At 43.2% G+C, this 17,924-nt stretch overlaps 1 protein-coding gene across 1 annotated transcript in view; it reads left to right on the forward strand.

The window, feature by feature from the left end:
• si:ch211-267e7.3 (ADAMTS-like protein 2) overlaps positions 1-17,924 on the forward strand; it is a 117,546-nt gene that overhangs the window by 77,301 nt on the left and 22,321 nt on the right. Inside the window, exon 11 of the mRNA XM_060829665.1 lies at positions 11,743-11,846. Within this exon, the coding sequence (XP_060685648.1) occupies positions 11,743-11,846 (104 nt within the window). The remainder of the gene's footprint in view (positions 1-11,742; positions 11,847-17,924) is intronic.

Here is a 17,924-nt window from a genome sequence, read left to right on the forward strand (position 1 = left end):
ATGTATTTGAGATCTGCCATACCAGCCCTACCATTCATACAGGTTGTGGCACTGTGGGTTGACCCTGCTATTGGGCAGAGAACTTAAGAAGAATCAGCAGGTCATTTGTTACAGTAAAAGATTTTAAAAAGGACATCTGTCCATCAGCTTCATGGGAATTCCTCTTTTTAACATTCATTGTACTAAGATTGTAACAAGATTTTGAATGACTCATTGAGTTAATATCTGCTTATTTTTGTGGAAGGGAGTTCCACACTTCTGCTACCCCCTTGAAGATACAATTTTGAACTTATCTGCTGATTGGCTGAATTCTAATTTTAAGCTTAAGACCCCCTTATCCTAGCCCTTCCCATCAATGGAAAATGTCATTTCCTAAAACCTTGAATCAAATTATCCCTCTGCTTTCTATAACCCAGGGAATATCAGCCTAGTTCATAGAACATAAAACATAGAACATTACAGCACAGTACAGGCCTTTTGGCCCTCGATATTGCGCCAACCTGTGAAACCAATCTAAAGCCCACCCAACCTACACTATTCCATTAACATCCATATGTTTATCCAATGACCATTTGAATGCCCTTAATGTTGGTGAGTTTACTACTGTTGTAGGCAGGGCATTTCATGGCCTTACTACTCTGAGTAAAGAACCTATGTCAACGTTCCTCATCATTTAATGCTTTGAGTCATGGTACTATTCTGGTGACACTCCACAGCATTATTTCCATGTACGGTATATATTTTAGAAGCAATTGTATCCAGGGTTGTTTGCAGTGCCTCCAACATGGCCTAAACAAGGCTTTATATGGCTTTAGCCAAACTTCCCTTTACATCGTAGCTCCTGGTTATGAGGACTAACATTCCAATTAGTCATTTGGATATTTTTTGGTCCTGAATTCTTCATTCTAGTGATTTGAGTGCCTGGAGCCCTAATTCTCCATGGGTAACCACTTTTTCTTTGCGCATTAGAATTTAAATCTACCCTGTTTTGGTCCAAAGTAGAAGAGGTTAAACTTTTCAGTCCTAAATCAGTCTGCTTTCATTTTATCCAAATTGTCAATGTTCCTGTTTAATTTTATACTTCTATATGCTATCAAACATTGAGTTGTTGGCAGACTTGTTACATGGATCTCTATTGCATTACTTTAGATATTGATAAACATAGTGACAAACCAAAGTCCTTCACAGGATGTTGTTGGATTGTACACTTGTATCCAGTTTACATACCTGTCAGTTTTCTTGTTAACTACCTGCTGGAGGTCTATATAAACCATATTCATGGACTTTCCCCTATTGGTTAGACTCTGAAAATTAATTTTTTTTGTTAGACATGACCTACCCCATTATAAATCTATGTCAATTTGTCAATAACAGCGGTAACAAATCTCCAGGAGTTGATGGCTTCTACCTCAGGGTTTTATGGGCCGTACATGAAAAGAAAATTATAGTTATTTAGCTATAATCTTCCAAAGTGTTGTTGATCCTAAATCACGAAATACCCCTTAACACTGAACAATTAAAGGTGTAATTCCAAAATTTAAGAAAGGTGATAGAAACTATGAACATTTTCCTCTATTATGTGTTGTTGGAAAATTACTGGAATTGCAAGCTGAACATTTTGAAAAATTTGATCACTACAAGTGCCAAAAGTGTGAATGCATTGTATCAGGCAAGGTACTGAGACTGCTGGATTTGTCAAGAAATTTAGAACATCTTCTGCATACAGTGAGATCTTATGTAATTTTGACCCCACTTCTGGAGCTGATATATTGAGATCCCCACGAATGGCCTCTGCCAACGGTTCAATCACCAACATAAAAAGAAATGGTGAAAGGGGTCAGCCCTGCCAGCTGCCCCTAGAAATATTAAAATTGCTTGATCGTACCCCATTGGTAATGATCACAGCGAGGGGTACACTGCAGAGAACCTTTATCCATCTTATGAAAACTTCGCCCAGACCAAACCGGTGTAGAGTATAGAAAAGTTACGGCCACTCAACTCGATCAAATGCCTTCTCTGCATCTAAAGAAATCACCAATCTCTGTATTGACTGCTGTTGGCATACTTGAATTACGTTAAGCAGCCTCCTAACATTATTGGAGGATCTGCGACCCTTTATGAAGCCCGTCTGATCCTCTTTAATAATAGAGGGTAACACAGTATCCAGCCTTAACACGAGAGCCTTAGAGAGGATTTTAAAGTCCACATTTAAGACCGAGATGGGCCTGTATGAAGCACAGTCTTCCGGATCCTTCCCTTTTTAAAGGATGTGAAATATTGGCCTCTCTCAGAGATGGTGGGAGACAAACATGACTGTATGAATCATTAAACATATTCAGCATCGGGCCTGACAGTAGACTTATAAATTCCTTATAGAATTCACTGGGAAGTCCATCAGGAGCGGGTGCCTTTCCACTCTGAAGCTGCCTCATAGCTTCCTGCACTTCTTGCTCTGATAACGGGGCATTGAGAAAGGACTGTTGTTCGGGAGTCACACCCGGGAGCTTCAGATCTCTAAAAAAGGATTCCATTTTGGCCTGCCCCTCCTCACAATCCTCAGACTGATATAACTTAGAGTAGAATCTCTAGAACGCCACATTAATCTTTTTAGAATCACATGTTAGGTTCCCAGACCCTTCCCTAATCGCAGTAATGGTTTGTGGGGCACTTCTCTTTCTGGCAAGGTATGCTAAGTATTTGCCTGGCTTGTCACCCTGCTCGTATAACCTTTGCTTTGCAAAAGCCAGCTCCTTCTTTGCCGTCTGCGTGAGCACGGAATTTAGTGCAGACCACAGTGCTGTAATCCTCTGTAGTTTGACCAATGAGGATCTGTCAAAATAGGCCTTCTCAGCTGCCTTCAACTGTGCTTCAAGGAGACATTGCTGCTCACCCTTCTGCTGCTTCCTACTGGTGGAATATGAAATAACTAACCCTCTGGCATAAGCTTTGGCAGTTTCCCAGAGAACAGAAGAGCTATCAACCGAGCCTATGTTGATGTCTAGGAATGCCCGAAATTCTCTAGAGAAATACTCCACAAACTTGCTATCCATGAGAATAAAAGGGTCCATTCACCAGTATCTTGAATCCACTGTAACATCCTTAATTTTAACCATGAGGTACACTGGAACATGATCAGAGATGGCAATATTACCAATCGTACAGGATGCCACCAGATCCAGGGTTACCGCGGGGGTCAGAAAAAAAATCTATCCTCGTGTGACATCTGTGTGGATTGGAGAAAAACATGAAATCCCTACCTATAGGGTGGAGACACCGCCAGACGTCCACAAATCCTAATTCCCCACACAAACCCAATAACCGCTTAGTTTGTGCAAAAGGTATCGAGGGACCTTTAGGCAACTTGTCTACTGTGGGGTCCATGAGGCAGTTAGAATCTCCCCCTATAATGATGTGCTGAGACTTTAGACTTATCAGTTGAGAAAAAGCATCTACCAAGAATTTAAGAGGATGAGCTGGGGGACAATAAACATTTAAAATGTCATATTCTTCCCCATTTATCAAGACTTTAAGAATTACAAACCTCCCGTATGTGTCTTTAACACATTCCAACAATTTAAATGAGAGATTTTTCCTTACCAGTATAGCCACTCCCCTACTTCTGGTATTAAATGATGAAAAATAAACTCGGTCAAAGCCATTCTGCTGTAATTTCAGATGCTCCTTGTCATCCAAATGTGTCTCCTGTAACAAACCTTCTCCTTTCTAAGACTCAAGAGTACCTTCTTCCTCTTAATTGGTGAGTGACTTCCCTTGATATTCCAGGTACACCATTTAATCAAATCATTAGCCATAATCTTCTGCAATTACATTTAAATTCCAGAGAGGAGGAACCCAAACCACAAATTGCTGAGCCTTAGTGTCGCATGGTCCACCAAATATAAAAACTACATAAACTAAAACCACTACATTTAACAAACATACGAAATTATTAAAAATAAAAACACAACAAAAACCAGAAAACAAACCAACATAAAAAGCGCCAATAATGCTGAGTAGGGAGATCACCCCCTGCCCGGAGGGGGCAACTACCCATCCCGAACTGCCCATAAATGGGCATCTAACCATCTCAACCACCTTCACTTCTCCCAGCTAGAGCCTCATCGCAAGCACAAGCTAAAAAGAATAAACACCCCATAGAATATCAATATGAATAAAAAAAATTCTTTCATTTAAAAAAAAGGGGGAAATAAATACCCCACCCATCCTTTGGTATGTCCTAACTTAGAAATTTAAAATGTACATCTTAACCACCACCAGACATAGTTTGAACCAAATTATTATCAATAGAGGAAAAAAAAGGAGAAAAACAAAGCTGCAACCAGATTTCCTCCATTTCTTTTACAGAATGATAAACGCACACCCAAACAACAATTTTTATGCATCCTACAATTGTTTAAATTAGGTTAGTTTGTCCACAAAGTCTCTTGCCTTCTCCGATGTGTCAAAGAGATGCATGGATCCATCTAAGGTGATCCGAAGCACTGCCGGATATCTCAGGGAGTACTGAATCCCAAGCTCCTTCAATCTTCTCTTGACACCATCTACAATTTTTGTTTCTGGATCACAGCCACTGAAAAGTCCTGAAAAAACATGATCTTGGACCCCTCGTAAGTTAGGGCCTTTGGATCCTTCCCCTGGAGTCTGGAAGCCTCCACGACTCTTTCCTTATCCAGTAATGATGGAACCGCACCAGGAAAAGACGAGGGCGTTGACCCAGACCCGACCTTCGTGCTGCGGCCCAGTGAGCCCTCTCTATCTTCAATCCTCTCAGGCCAATCTCCAAGTCAAGGAAGTTTGGAAGCAAATCTTCAACGAATTCCACAGGCCACTCATCTTCCTTACCCTCAGGCAGAACGATGATCCAAATGGTTTTTCTCCTGCCCCTGTTTTCAAGATCATCCACTTGGTCACGCAAATTTCAAACTTGGGTCTTCAGGGCTTGAATGAACTGGCATCAGCTTCCACCACTGTGACCCTGTGCTCCACCTCATCCGTCCTCTCCTCCAGGTCTCCCAGCTGCTGCTCATGCTTCTGCAGCATGAGAGAGACTGGGGCCAGCTTCTCTTCAATCTGTTTCCCCAACATCTCGCGAGATTTCGAGAGCTGGCTCACCAGGTCCTGGAGAGTAATCGGCTCTGAGGCTGCTGCAGGCTGAGCTGCAGGCCCGGCCTCAGATGCTCCTCCTCCCTTTTTAGGCATTTCTGGACATCTGAAAATACAGGTAAGTCAATTTTTAAATGTTTCTTGGGGCTCCACAATCTTTCCAATGCCCCAACAAATCTGGGTTGGGTGGGTTAAAGGATCGTCCTGTCCTGCTGCGATGTGAAGCTCTGCAGTGTGATTTTCTCAGATCACCGCCATCTTAGATCCTCCTCATAGCTATTTTTAAAAGCTCATCTTTACCATCAATTGCTTCTAATGTAACATCTTTTTGTATTAATGCATTGATCATGTTTTTCAGCTTTTACTCTTTTTTTTTGCTGTTCTTTGCCTATCCCCTGAGTTTGTGCTATTCTGGGGAAGTGTTATCTGTCAACAGTGACCTTTAAATTGGGAAATATAGTTGTTGCTCTTAGTGTTATACTTACTCATTCACTCACACATGTGCACTCTGCCCGAGGGTAGATCCATGGCTCATTGTCTGTTGACATGTCAGCCTGAACCATCCTTTTTTTGGTCAATGATGCTTGCACTCATAGGACCAAGATGAGGAGGTAGATTGCAGCTATGCCTTGGCTAAAATGGAAATTGAATTTATGGGATGGGACTATTCTGAACCAAATGCCTAACCTCTTAGTGGAGAGTGTTGGTCCTGCATGGAACGTTTTTGGAGAATCTTGTGTTGTTCAGTTGTAACAGCTTTGATCATTTTGCTTCATCTCACTCCACTAAAGTTGGTTTCCAACAAAAATCTAGATGTAAATTTAAGCTGTTCTTTTCAAGCCAAACTTTGAATTTGACTATGTTATGATCATTGGTGGATAAATAGCCCTTTACATATTGTTCTCCTTAATGGCAGAATAACCTTCAGCTCATTCCTCCCTGCTTAGATCTGAAGTGAATTAAATTAACTAACAAAGCACAGCTAGCAGGGTTTAATTGTTGAGTGCAGCCTTTAAAAGTTGTCCTTTGCTGTGGTTTCTTTGATCCCAGGACATGCTGACATGTTCTGATCAACAAGTGAGATTTGGAGTGACCTTGGATCATGTGCAATTTGGTCGTCTGATTAGCAATTCATAACTATTTGCCACTGGAACCTGTTTAAAGGACAATGGAAGTAGATCTCACTGTTTCATTTTGCCAGTGGTCACTCCTCCCCTCTGCCTCAGGCAATCCTACTCACTAAGATTGGTTAATCTTTCTTAATTTCTTATAGGATTGGTTAATCTTACTCACTGTTTCACTGTGATCGATAATTGTTCTTTCTGTCTCAGTATGATTAATCCTACTCCTTATCTCACAATGGTGGGATAATCTTAAGATCTAAGTTACGAGTGGCCACTCCTCTTTCCAGTCTCAATCTCCTAAGTGTCCTCGGCTTCTTACTCTCTCACTCATTGTGGTCACTCCTTGCTATGTAATTTTTCAAGCAGTCATATCTCCTCATTGTCTCAATTAGCTGTATTGGTAGTCAGTGGTAGCTGGTGACCTTCCCGATCAATGAGAGATGGCTAAACATTACTAACCAAAGTCGATTGTTGTATAAAATAATGGCTGTGAAGGGGTTAATGTTCATATTCCATTGTACTACATCTCTCACGCTGTGAGAGAGTTCTACTGTCTTTCGGAGGGAGTAGATGTATCTGTATCAGCTTCCTAAGGTTGTATTTATTGCTATCATGCTTGTGATGTAAGCACAGTACCTCTTCTGTAGATACTCTACTGAGGGGTGTCCTCTATCACAAATCACAGGACAAAGCAAAGACAAAATAGGATTGGTGGCTGCAAACTACATCAAACAGCAGATGTTTCATTTTAAATCTTTGCATTCGCTTTTGGATTTAAGCAATTAACACTTTTTTTTAAAAGTAAGCCATGAACAGTACTATCAGCAAATTGATTTGCAAAGGTTTTGTGCTTGGGGCTGTTTGAAATACAGTGACCAGTACAGATCATTAGTCATTATTTTTGAAGTGCTAAAGTGGGATTGAATAGTAATAATAATTGAATATGTCTGCTCCCTGCCATTTGTCATTCATTATTTGAATATTTGACCATGAACTGGGTGGTCTGCAACAATCTGGCTGCCGAGAGAGAGTTTTTTTTAGATTAGACTTACAGTGTGGAAACAGGCCCTTCGGCCCAACAAGTCCACACCGACCCGCCGAAGCGCAACCCACCCATATCCCTTACCTAACACTACGGGCAATTTAGCATGGCCAATTCACCTGGCCCGCACATCTTTGGACTATGGGAGGAAACCGGAGCACCCGGAGGAAACCCACGCAGACATGGGGAGAACGTGCAAACTCCACACAGTCAGTCACCTGAGTCGGGAATTGAACCCAGGTCCCTGGCGCTGTGAGGCAGCAGTGCTAACCACTGTTAAATCCCTGTCTACCAAAAAAGACAAAAACTATGAACACAGAAAATAGGAGTCGGCGTAGGCCATCCTGCCCTTTATGCCTGCTTCACCATTTAGTGTCATCATGTCTGATCATCTAACACAGTATCCTGTTCCCTCTTTCTCCCAAATCCTTTGATCCCTTCAGAGCTATATCTAACTCCTTGAAAACATTCAATGTTCTGGCCTCAACCACTTTCTGTGGCAGAGAACTCCACAGGCTCACCACTCTCTGGATGAAGAAATTTCTCCTCATCTCAGTGCTAAAATGGCTTACCCTTAAATTGTGACCTCTAGTTCTGAACTCTTCAGTCATTGGAGATATCCTCCCCGTGTTTATGCTGTCTGGTCCTGTGAGAATTTTTTGGTTTCTGTGAAGCTCCCAGTCATTCTTCTAAATTCCAAGAAAGTCCGAATCAATGCAGTATTTCTTCATATATCAGCTGTACCATCCCAGGCATCAATTTTCTCAACATTTTTTGCAATCCCTCCATAGCCAGAGCATCCTTCCCCAGATATGGAGATTAAAACTTCCACACATTACTCCAGTTGTGGTCTCACCAAAGCTCTGTACAATTGCAGCAAGGCATCCCTGCTCCTGTACTCAAATTTTCTTCCCATACCACCAGTAAAAAATGAGGTCTGCAGATGCTGGAGATCACAGCTGCAAATGTGTTGCTGGTCAAAGCACAGCAGGTTAGGCAGCATCTCAGGAATAGAGAATTCGACGTTTCGAGCATACCACCAGCCTCCTTCATCTGCATGCTCACTTTCAGGATTCTACATTAGCTACCCTCCAATCTATAGGAACTGTTCCAGCATCTATAGAATCTTGAAAGATAGCCACCAATGCATCCATTATTTCCCAGGCCAGTTCCTTAAGTATTCTGGAATGTAGATTACCAGGCACTGGAGATTTATTGGCTTCTAATCCCATCAAAATCCCCATATCATTTCCCTATGAATACTGATTGCCTTCAGTTGCTCTTTTTCACCAGATCCTGCAGCCCCAAACATTTTTGGAACATCGCAAAGGTGGGCACAAATTCAGACAGAACCAAAACATGTGTTTAATTGGTTTTTCATCTCTTTGTACCCCATTATTGCATGCCGTGTTTCTGACTGTAAGGGACCAACATTTGTCTTCACTAATCCTTTTCTTTTCACCTGGAGAAGCCTTTATGATCAGTTTGTGTGTTTTCCACAAGCTTACTCTCGCATCCTGTTTCAACCCCCTTAATCAATCCCTTTGCCCTGTTTTGCTGAAATGTAAACTTGCTTCGTATCCTATCCTTGGATCAAATATCTAATTGCCCTTGTTAGCCATGCTCAGGTCACTTTTCCCATTTTGTTTTTTTTGGACAATCGAACAATTATGTCATTTCCTCTGTGCGCTCTTGAAATATTTACTATTGCGTACCCACTGTCATGCCTTTAAAGTAATATTCCCCAATATATCACATCCAGCTCAAATGATACCATGGTAGTTTCCTTTATTTGGATTCAGGACATAAGGTCTCAGAATCAATTATGTTAGTCTGCAGGAGTGGCTGATAATGGTGTTGTGAATAGATCTGGTGATCACAGTGACAAATTTGTCACTGCCTCTTGCTCATGTGATTCAGTTTTCTTTTCAATGCTACAATCCACTTCTGAAAGAAGGCATTGGAAAGTGTTCAGAGGGGGCTTATGGGATGGTGTCTATATTGTTATGTGTTAAGACTAGGCAGCTGGGATTGTTCTCCTTAGAACGGAGAAGATTAATGGGAGCTTTAATGGAGATGCTCAGAACTTTGGTAGGGTAGCTAGGGAGAACATGTTTCCATTGGCAATGGAGATGATAACCAGAGGGCACAGAATAAAGGCAGTTTCCAAAAGGACAGTTGATTAGATTACTTACAGTGTGGAAACAGGCCCTTCGGCCCAACAAGTCCACACCGACCCGCCGAAGCGCAACCCACCCACCCATACATTTACCCCTTACCTAACACTACGGGCAGTTTAGCATGGCCAATTCCTGACCCGCACACCTTTGGACAGTGGGAGGAAACCGGAGCACCCGGAGGAAACCCACGCAGACACGGGGAGAACGTGCAAACTCCACACAGTCAGTCACCTGAGTCAGGAATTGAACCCGGGTCTCAGGCGCTGTGAGACAGCAGTGCTAACCACTGTGCCACCGTGCCGCCCATAATTTATCTGAATTTTTTGTTATGTAGTGAACTAGGGTGCCACAGATTTTAGAATTCTTATGTCAGTGTTCTTATGTTGTGCCATTAACCCTTCCTGTAATTTCTTCTAATCCACAACCATCTAGTAGACCTGCATTCCCCAAATTTGACCTGTTGTTCCTCTAGTTCTGTTGGCCTCCATATTGGCAGCTAGGCCTTCAGCCCTAAACTCTGAAATTCACTCAGTAAATCTCCTATGTTGCTCTTCCCCTTTTCCTTCAAGGGGCTCTTTAAAACTGGTGTTGTCGCTTTGTGTATACAGAACCTCAGTATTACTGAAAAGCAGACACATGATATCGAAGCTTTCACTTTGCACTCATCAGGACAGAATCACAAGAATTGGAGATTTGGTATTCTTGCAACTGTGCCCTGATGAGTAAAAGATGAAGTGTTTCGCCAGAACATCTCCTTTCTGAGCAGTAAGAAAACCTGTGTCTTCTACTGAGCTTTTCATCACCCACCCTAATATTTTCTTCTGTAATTCATTGCTTGTTGCTGCTGTTGAGAGGCATCTTAAAATGTTTTTCATTGTTAAGGATGCCAAAAGGATACAGTTGTTTGTTGAAAGAGTGGTAGAAGGAAGAGAATTGGAACTGTTCTTGAAGAGCAAAAATTTGCAGGGCTCTATGGGAAAAAGCTGTGATGAGGGGCGAATTAGCTCATTCTAAGAAAGAGTTGGCATAGGCACAATGGGTCAAAGGACTCATGATCACTCCTCCTTGCCATCTTTTTCCGAATGTGGGCACACATTGTGGTCTTACTCCCAGATGTGGTCCCTCCCCGCAACTGGCTCCATTGATAGATGCAGAGACCCTTGTTGAATATTGTAATGGGGACAAGGATTGGACTGACCCCATGAGACCTCTCCCTGCCCTGGTCTGATAGTCTGCTGGACTGACATCGAGGATTGATCACTGAGCTGAGCTTGCAATTCCAGAGCATCGTCAACGTACATTGAATTAAACCCCTGAAAAGAATCAGCACCTATGGGAGAAATAACTCCTGAGGTGTGGTGTGGATGAATCAGGAAAGAGTAATTTGATCTCCTGATGTGTACGTACAGCGTATACAACTGAACAGTTGGTCACGCAAAATTCTCCTTTAAAACAGGCAGCTGGTCACTAACTTCTGTTTTATCCTGAGTCCCAAGGAGAATTTCATCTCCTTGATATTTAAGAATTCATGGTCCTGTAAGAGAAGTCTTACCTAACGATCAGCACTGGCCAGAACTGCTTCATTTAGCATGCAAATAAAAACCTTCTTTTCCAGATGCTTAATAATAGTGGGTATGGCCTTAGCAATGAAGGTGCATTTGCAGTAAAGAGGTCCTCTGGATCACAAAAAATAAACTCCGTATCTGATGTGGAGGGTGGTGTCTGATGCCCAGTGATAGTTAGGGTCTGGGCAGTATCTGGCATGCAGTAGTGTTCAGTGTGGGATTGTGCTAGTTTTGAGCAGGGTGGATTCTGGGGCAGGGTACTTTCGGGTGGGGCAGTGTCAGGAGAGGGGTGGTGTGTACGGCTGGGTATTTTTGGGCAGGGGCTCGTGTCTCTGAAGCGATCATGAGTCAGCAGTTTCTGGTGAGCTGCTACCTGGGTCTGGGTGGTGTCCGAGGTTGCATGTGTTTCCATTGGAGCAGTGTATGGGGGGGGGGGGGGGGAGTGCGATATGTGGGCTGTACAGTTTTGGATGGAGCAGTATCTGGGTTAAACGGTGTCTGGAGCTGTCATGATGTTTGGAGCATGAGACTGTGCTGAAATTAAATGGCATGGAGTGAATGTGTTTGGGGATGAACGAATAATTGAATTGTAGAGCAGGATTGATGATGCCACGTATTCCCTAATTATACTCTCTCCCCAGGATGCCTAGGACTTTTTCCTGCATTGCTTTCTTTAGACCTCACCTTGTGTTTCCTTTCTATTGCAGCAATGAATTTGAAGATGGTGATATTGATCATGACATCAGCCTGGCTGACATGTACAGATGGAAGGTATCGGCGTACGCACCCTGCAGTTCCACATGTACCACAGGTGCCTTTGGGAACCCTACAGCCCTTCACTTCTCCAAGTACAGGGCCATTAATCTTATACCCAGTTTGTTGGGAGGGCTGGGGAGTGGGTGAAGGGTGGTGATTGAAATACGGTGAAGGGGTTGGTTAAGACTTAGTTAACACTTTTGTTTGAAATGTCACAATTTGTGCTCTATCAAAGTGACAGCTTTCTTCATTTTCTGTGGGGAGAGACCAGCAATTTTTTTTCTTCTGGAATTTCTGTTCGTCCAGTTGTCAAAATCTCAGAATACTGCACGTTCTACTTGTTTCACAATGTTCCACTCGCTGCACCAGGTACATCTTCCCCTGAGTCATGCCCACTGGCATCCGTGCCATGTTATTGTTGCAAAAGGATGTTAAAAGTGCTGCCTTTGCTCCTTTCGTAATGATCGATCACTGTCACTAATACAGTACACTGTGCACGTCATGCAGTGTGGAGGGTGCAGGGGGACACTTAAGTGTCTAGATTAGAGTGGTGCTGGAAAAGCACAGCATGTCAAGGCAGCATCTGAGGAGCAGGAAAATCGATGTTTGGGAGGTCAGGTGAATTGGCCATGCTAAATTGCCCATAGTGTTAGGTGCATTAGTCAGAGGGAAATGGGTCTGGGTGGGTTACTCTTTGGAGGGTCGGTGTTGACTGTTTGGGCCGAAGGACCTGTTTCCACACTGTAGGGAATCTAATCATAATCTAAACAGGAATGGAGGCAGGGAGCCTCCAGGGTTGAGAGACACTAAGTGTGTCATTTAGAAGCTGCACATTTGTCCTCGGCTCAAGGACTTGTACATTTAATGCCAGAGCACTAAACTCCAAGAATTTGACATTTATTGACAGTAATCTGGCTCAGTGATGTTAATTGGAGGGTTGGATTGCCGTAATACCAAAATGACCTCACCTGATCTTTGAACAGTGGTATGGGATTTTTCACATCCCTCTCAGAGACCTGATAAAACTTCTACCTGAAAGGCAGCACCTCCAGCAATGGTGTGGTCCTCCAGTACTGCACTGAATTGTTAGCTGCAGCGTCCTTCTGAAATTTGAATAAGCGATGGGAAAGGCAGGAAGGGGGGGAACAGCGAGAATGGAATTGTGGTGTGTTGGTGAGAATATGAAAGCTGTTACCACATAGAATATTATGGTTCAATGCGGTTTTGTGAAGGGTAGATGGTGCCTCACAAACCTTTATTGAGTTCTTTGAGATGGTGACCAAATGAGTGGATGACGGTAAAGCAGTTGATGTGGTGTATATGGATTTCAATAGGTGTTTGATAAGGTTCTCCATGGTAGGCTATTGCACAAAATATGGAGGCATGGAATTGAGGGTGATCTAGCGGTTTGGATCAGAAGTTGGCTAGTTGAAAGATGACAGAGGGTGGTGGGAAATGTTCATCCTGGAGTTCAGTTACTACTGGTGTACCATAAAGATCTGTTTTGGGACCACTACTGTTTTTCATTTTTATAAATGACCTAGACGTGGGCGTAGAAGGATGGGTTAGTAACTTTGCGGATGACACTAAGGTTGGTGGAGTTGTGGATAGTGCTAAAGGATGTTGCAGGTTACAGAGGGACATAAATAAGCCGCAGAGCTGGGCTGAGAGGTGGCACATGTGTTTCAATGCAGAAAAGTATGAGGTGAGTCACTTTGGAAGGAGCAACAGGAATAAAGAGTACTGGGCTAATGGTAAGATTCTTGGTAGTGTAGATGAGCAGAGAGATCTCTGTGTCCATGTGCATAGATCCTGAAAGTTGCCACCCAGGTTGATAGGATTGTTAAGAAGGCATACAGTGTGTTAGCTTTTATTGGTAGAGGGATTGGGTTTTGAAGCCACGAGGTCATGCTGCAGCTGTACAAAACTTTGGTGTGACTGCACTTGGAGTATTGCGTAGAGTTCTGGTCACCACATTATAGGAAGGATGTGGACGCTTTGGAAAGGGTTCAGAGGAGATTTACTAGGATGATGTCTTATGTGAAAAGGATGAGGGACTTGAGGCTGGTTTCATTACAGAGAAGAAGATTAAGAGGTGACTTAATTGAGAAATGCAAAATAATCAGGATTAGATAGGGTGGACAGTGAGAGCTTTTTTCCTCGGATTGTGATGGCTAGCACGAGGGGATGTGACTTTAAATTGAGGGGTGATAGATATAGGACAGATGTTAGAGATAGTTTCTTTACTCAGAGTAGTAGGGGCGTGGAATGTACTGCCTGCAACAGTAGTAGACTTACCCACTTTAAGGGCATTTAAATGGTTATTGGGTGAAAATGGAATAGTGCAGGATAGATCGGCTTTAGATTGGTTACACAGGTCAGCACAGCATCAAGTGCCAAAGGACCTGTACAGTGATATAACATTCTATGTTCTATTAACATGCCTTTTAAGGGTAAGTTGGATAAGGGCAACATGAACCGAAGATTATGCTGATAAAGTGAGATGAAGTAAGGTAGGACAGGGATCATGGGACATAAACCAGTCTGACTGAACTGTCAGTTTTAGTGCTGCTGTTTGTGCAGTACTTGATTTATCCTGTGATCGGCCATGTTTCCAAACAGCCTTTTTTATTTCGGGCTCATATTTAGCCTAAACCAGAAGAGAGTAGATGTTGGTTGTTTGCAGTAGGTGCTCAAATGGCAGACTGGCTGGTGGTAGCCAGGATGTGTCAGTTCTGTAGACTGAAATGTGGACCCTTCTAGTACAAAGAGCCCAGAATACGTGGAAGCCAGGCCTGGTCCGATAAAGATTGTGGCTTGCCTTGGCTAACAGAACACATGATGGCCAATGAGACCCAGGTCAGCTGGTTCCCCTTCCTGCTTTGATTCCGTTCCCATTTATTGTTGGAAGATTGGGGATTGGGTTTTCCACTAGGAAGCACAAGTTGGGACATTTCCCAGCGGTGCATTCCATACTTTGGAAAGTCATCCCATTCGCTTGGAATTTTGATTTTAAGCGTTGGCTTCTCTCTTACAATGCAGGTGTGATATACTAGGCCTGCCTGCATTCATTGAGAGACCCGGCCAGTTCTCTGCCTTGATATTATGCCCTCTAGACCCTACTCTGACTCACCCTCAACCTCTTTACCCCCCGCTGCCTCCTTGCTCATCCTCACCAGCCCCTCATGCCTCTTACATAACCTCCTATGCATTCTCCATGCCCACTCACCCAGTATACATTGTGCACAGAACTCTTGAGCCATATATTAACACTGCAAGTCTCTGAAATAATTTTGAATAAAGACATTTAAAATTCTCTTGGAAAAATATTCCTGATTAGGTGCTAATAAAACTGTCAGTCAAACACATTGGTATTGAGAAAAGCTTTCTTGTCTCAAGTGCACGTTTTGCTGTTAAAATAAGCAAACAGCCATTCAAGAACCTCATCATAATATTTAATTCTATTATCTGCTTGTAAAGATTTCCTCTAACAAAGCATGCAGTCCTCTCACAGTTGTGTAAATAACTTTGGTTGGGCTGATTTGGGGTTTGGAGCTCAGCCAGTCATTCATAATGGGATTACATTACATCAATGAATAAGCCGACTCTGCGCAGCTCAATATAAGCGACTCTTTGAAGTTGCTTGACCAGATGCCCACCCGGTTGCTCCTTTCTTTCTCGCAAAGGCTGCAGGGAGTTTCAATCAGAGAGGATTGGCATCTGTTCAGCTTTTTTTTGTCAAATCATGAAACACTGTCTGGCATCTGAATCAGTGTAATATTCAAATCGCAGAGTGCAGTCCCGTTTTAAAACAAATTACTGACCATGTTGATTGAATAAGAGCACTTTTGTCTGCAAGCGCATGAACTCAAACAGACATTTGCTGCTTATTAGTTGTTACTTCTGTTTCAAGGACAGAGGTTTATGATCAACCCCTGCATTGAAGACATGTTTTAATCATCACATCTTTGTAGCTGAAGTTGGCAGGTTTTTAAACATTGTCAAATAGTGCCTGACTCCATGGCAGGCTTGTATCCTCGAGGTTCACAAATTGTCCTACCCGGCATGGTTCCCGAGGGAGCTTGGGCTTATCTTTATATTGATAGTTTTTGAGCAACAGTGTAATATTTGCAATTTTCCAATCCTCTAGTACCTCCTCTGAGTCTAAGGAATATTGTAGAAATATGATGTGCCTCTACACATTCCACTCTCATTTTCCTTGGTATCCTAGGATGCATCCCATCCAGTCCCAACCTCTCGAAGTACAGGCATCTTGTTTAATACCTTCCCCAATCAATTTTAAATCCCTCTAATGTCTAAGTGACATCCTCTGAGTAGCTTCTTCATTCACCATAGCCTGGGTAGTATCTTGCTCCTAGATCAAGACACAAACAAAGCATCAATATAGTACCTCAGCTATGTCCTCCGCTTCCAATCAGAAATGCCTGCTTTTGTCCCTGATCAGTCCCAGTTCCCCCCCCTTACCATCTGTTTACTGTCTGTATTCCTGCAGACCACTTTGGGATTCTATTTTATGTTGGCTGCCAGTTTCTTCTCATTTTCCCCCTTTGCGTCTCTTACTTGCCTTTACATTTCCCCTCTGACCGTTCTATATTCAGCACTGCTCTCAAATCTATTCCTTACTGGATCTTTGATAAGCAAACTTTTTATTCTCTATTTCTGTCTCTTTTGCCATCACAGAGCAGTGGCTTTGTTACCCCTACCTTTCCCTTTTTGCGGGAATATACCATAAGTGTGCCTCAAATGCCTCTTCTTTGAAGGTAGCCTACTGCTCAACGACTGTCTTTCCACCTGACCATTGCATTCATTTTATTCAGCCCCCATCTGCGCTTACCTCATTGAAATTGGCTTTCTTCCAGTTAGTCATTTTACTCTGGATTGTTTCTTCTTGTGTTCTGTGGTCAACCGCAACCTTTTTGAACAATGATCATCACCATCTAAATGATCTCCGACTGACACTTGATCCACCTCCTTCCTAAGCAGATTGAGCCATGCCTGCTTTCCAGCAGTAGAGAATTCTCCCATGTACACTCTATAACACTTACACTGCAACTATCCCAGTCTATATTCAGAAAACTAAAGTCCCATGTTGTATCTCCCCTGTTAATTTTTGTGTCTCTGTAGTTTCCTTGCAAACATGTCTGAGTAAATCCTTCCTGCTAGCTGGTGACCCATGGATTTCACTGAGCAATATAATCGCTTCCTTTTGGTTACGGAGCACAAGCCAAATTGATCGTATCCCTGACTATTCTCAGATATCCTCCTCCTCCAGCAGTTCTGCCACCAATCCCCCCTTTCGCTCTTTCTCATTGTTTCTGAACACCATGACGCCATATTGAAGGATTGGACACTCTGGAGGCAGGAAGCATGTTTCCGCTGATGGGTGAATCCCGAACCAGAGGACACAGTTTAAAAATAAGGGGTAGGCCATTTAGAACAGAGTTATGGAGAAACTTCATCACCCAGAGAGTGGTGGGTGTGTGGAATACTCTGCCCCAGAAGGCAGTGGAGGCTCAGTCTCTGGATGCTTTCAAGAAAGAGTTGGATAGAGCTCTTAAGGATAGTGGAATCAAGGGTTATGGGGATAAGGCAGGAACAGGATACTGATTAAGGATGATCAGCCATGATCATAATGAATGGTGATGCTAGCTCGAAGGGCAGAATGGCCTACTCCTGCACCTATTGTCTATTGTCTATTGACGCAGGATTTGCCTGCTTCCACCATGTTGCCTGGCTTTGGACTTGACCCCCTTCCCCCATTCCCTTCCTTTCCCTACTTGAGATCCAATGTGCATGCAGTTCTCTCTCCCCTCCCTCCAGCCCCCCCCACCCCCCCCCACACCCAGTCTCTGGGCACAACTCCCCTACCCCGCCACCCCGGTGACCTGCCAACATGCCCTTCCCCTGCCACCACTGGACACAATTTCTTCCACCCACCCTGACCTCCCTAAATAGTGCATCATTTAGTTGGCCTCTTTGCCACCTCGTATCCTAGCACCGACCCCCAATGCTTTACCCCCTCCCTAAGGGGGATCCTACTTAGCTGGCACCCTACCCCTCTCCCCTGCTGGTACCTTAACCTCACACTTGCGTTTTATGTTTAACATTTGAC

The sequence above is a fragment of the Hemiscyllium ocellatum genome, chromosome 9, assembly GCF_020745735.1.
Source record: "Hemiscyllium ocellatum isolate sHemOce1 chromosome 9, sHemOce1.pat.X.cur, whole genome shotgun sequence".
NCBI classification, from domain to species: domain Eukaryota; kingdom Metazoa; phylum Chordata; class Chondrichthyes; order Orectolobiformes; family Hemiscylliidae; genus Hemiscyllium; species Hemiscyllium ocellatum.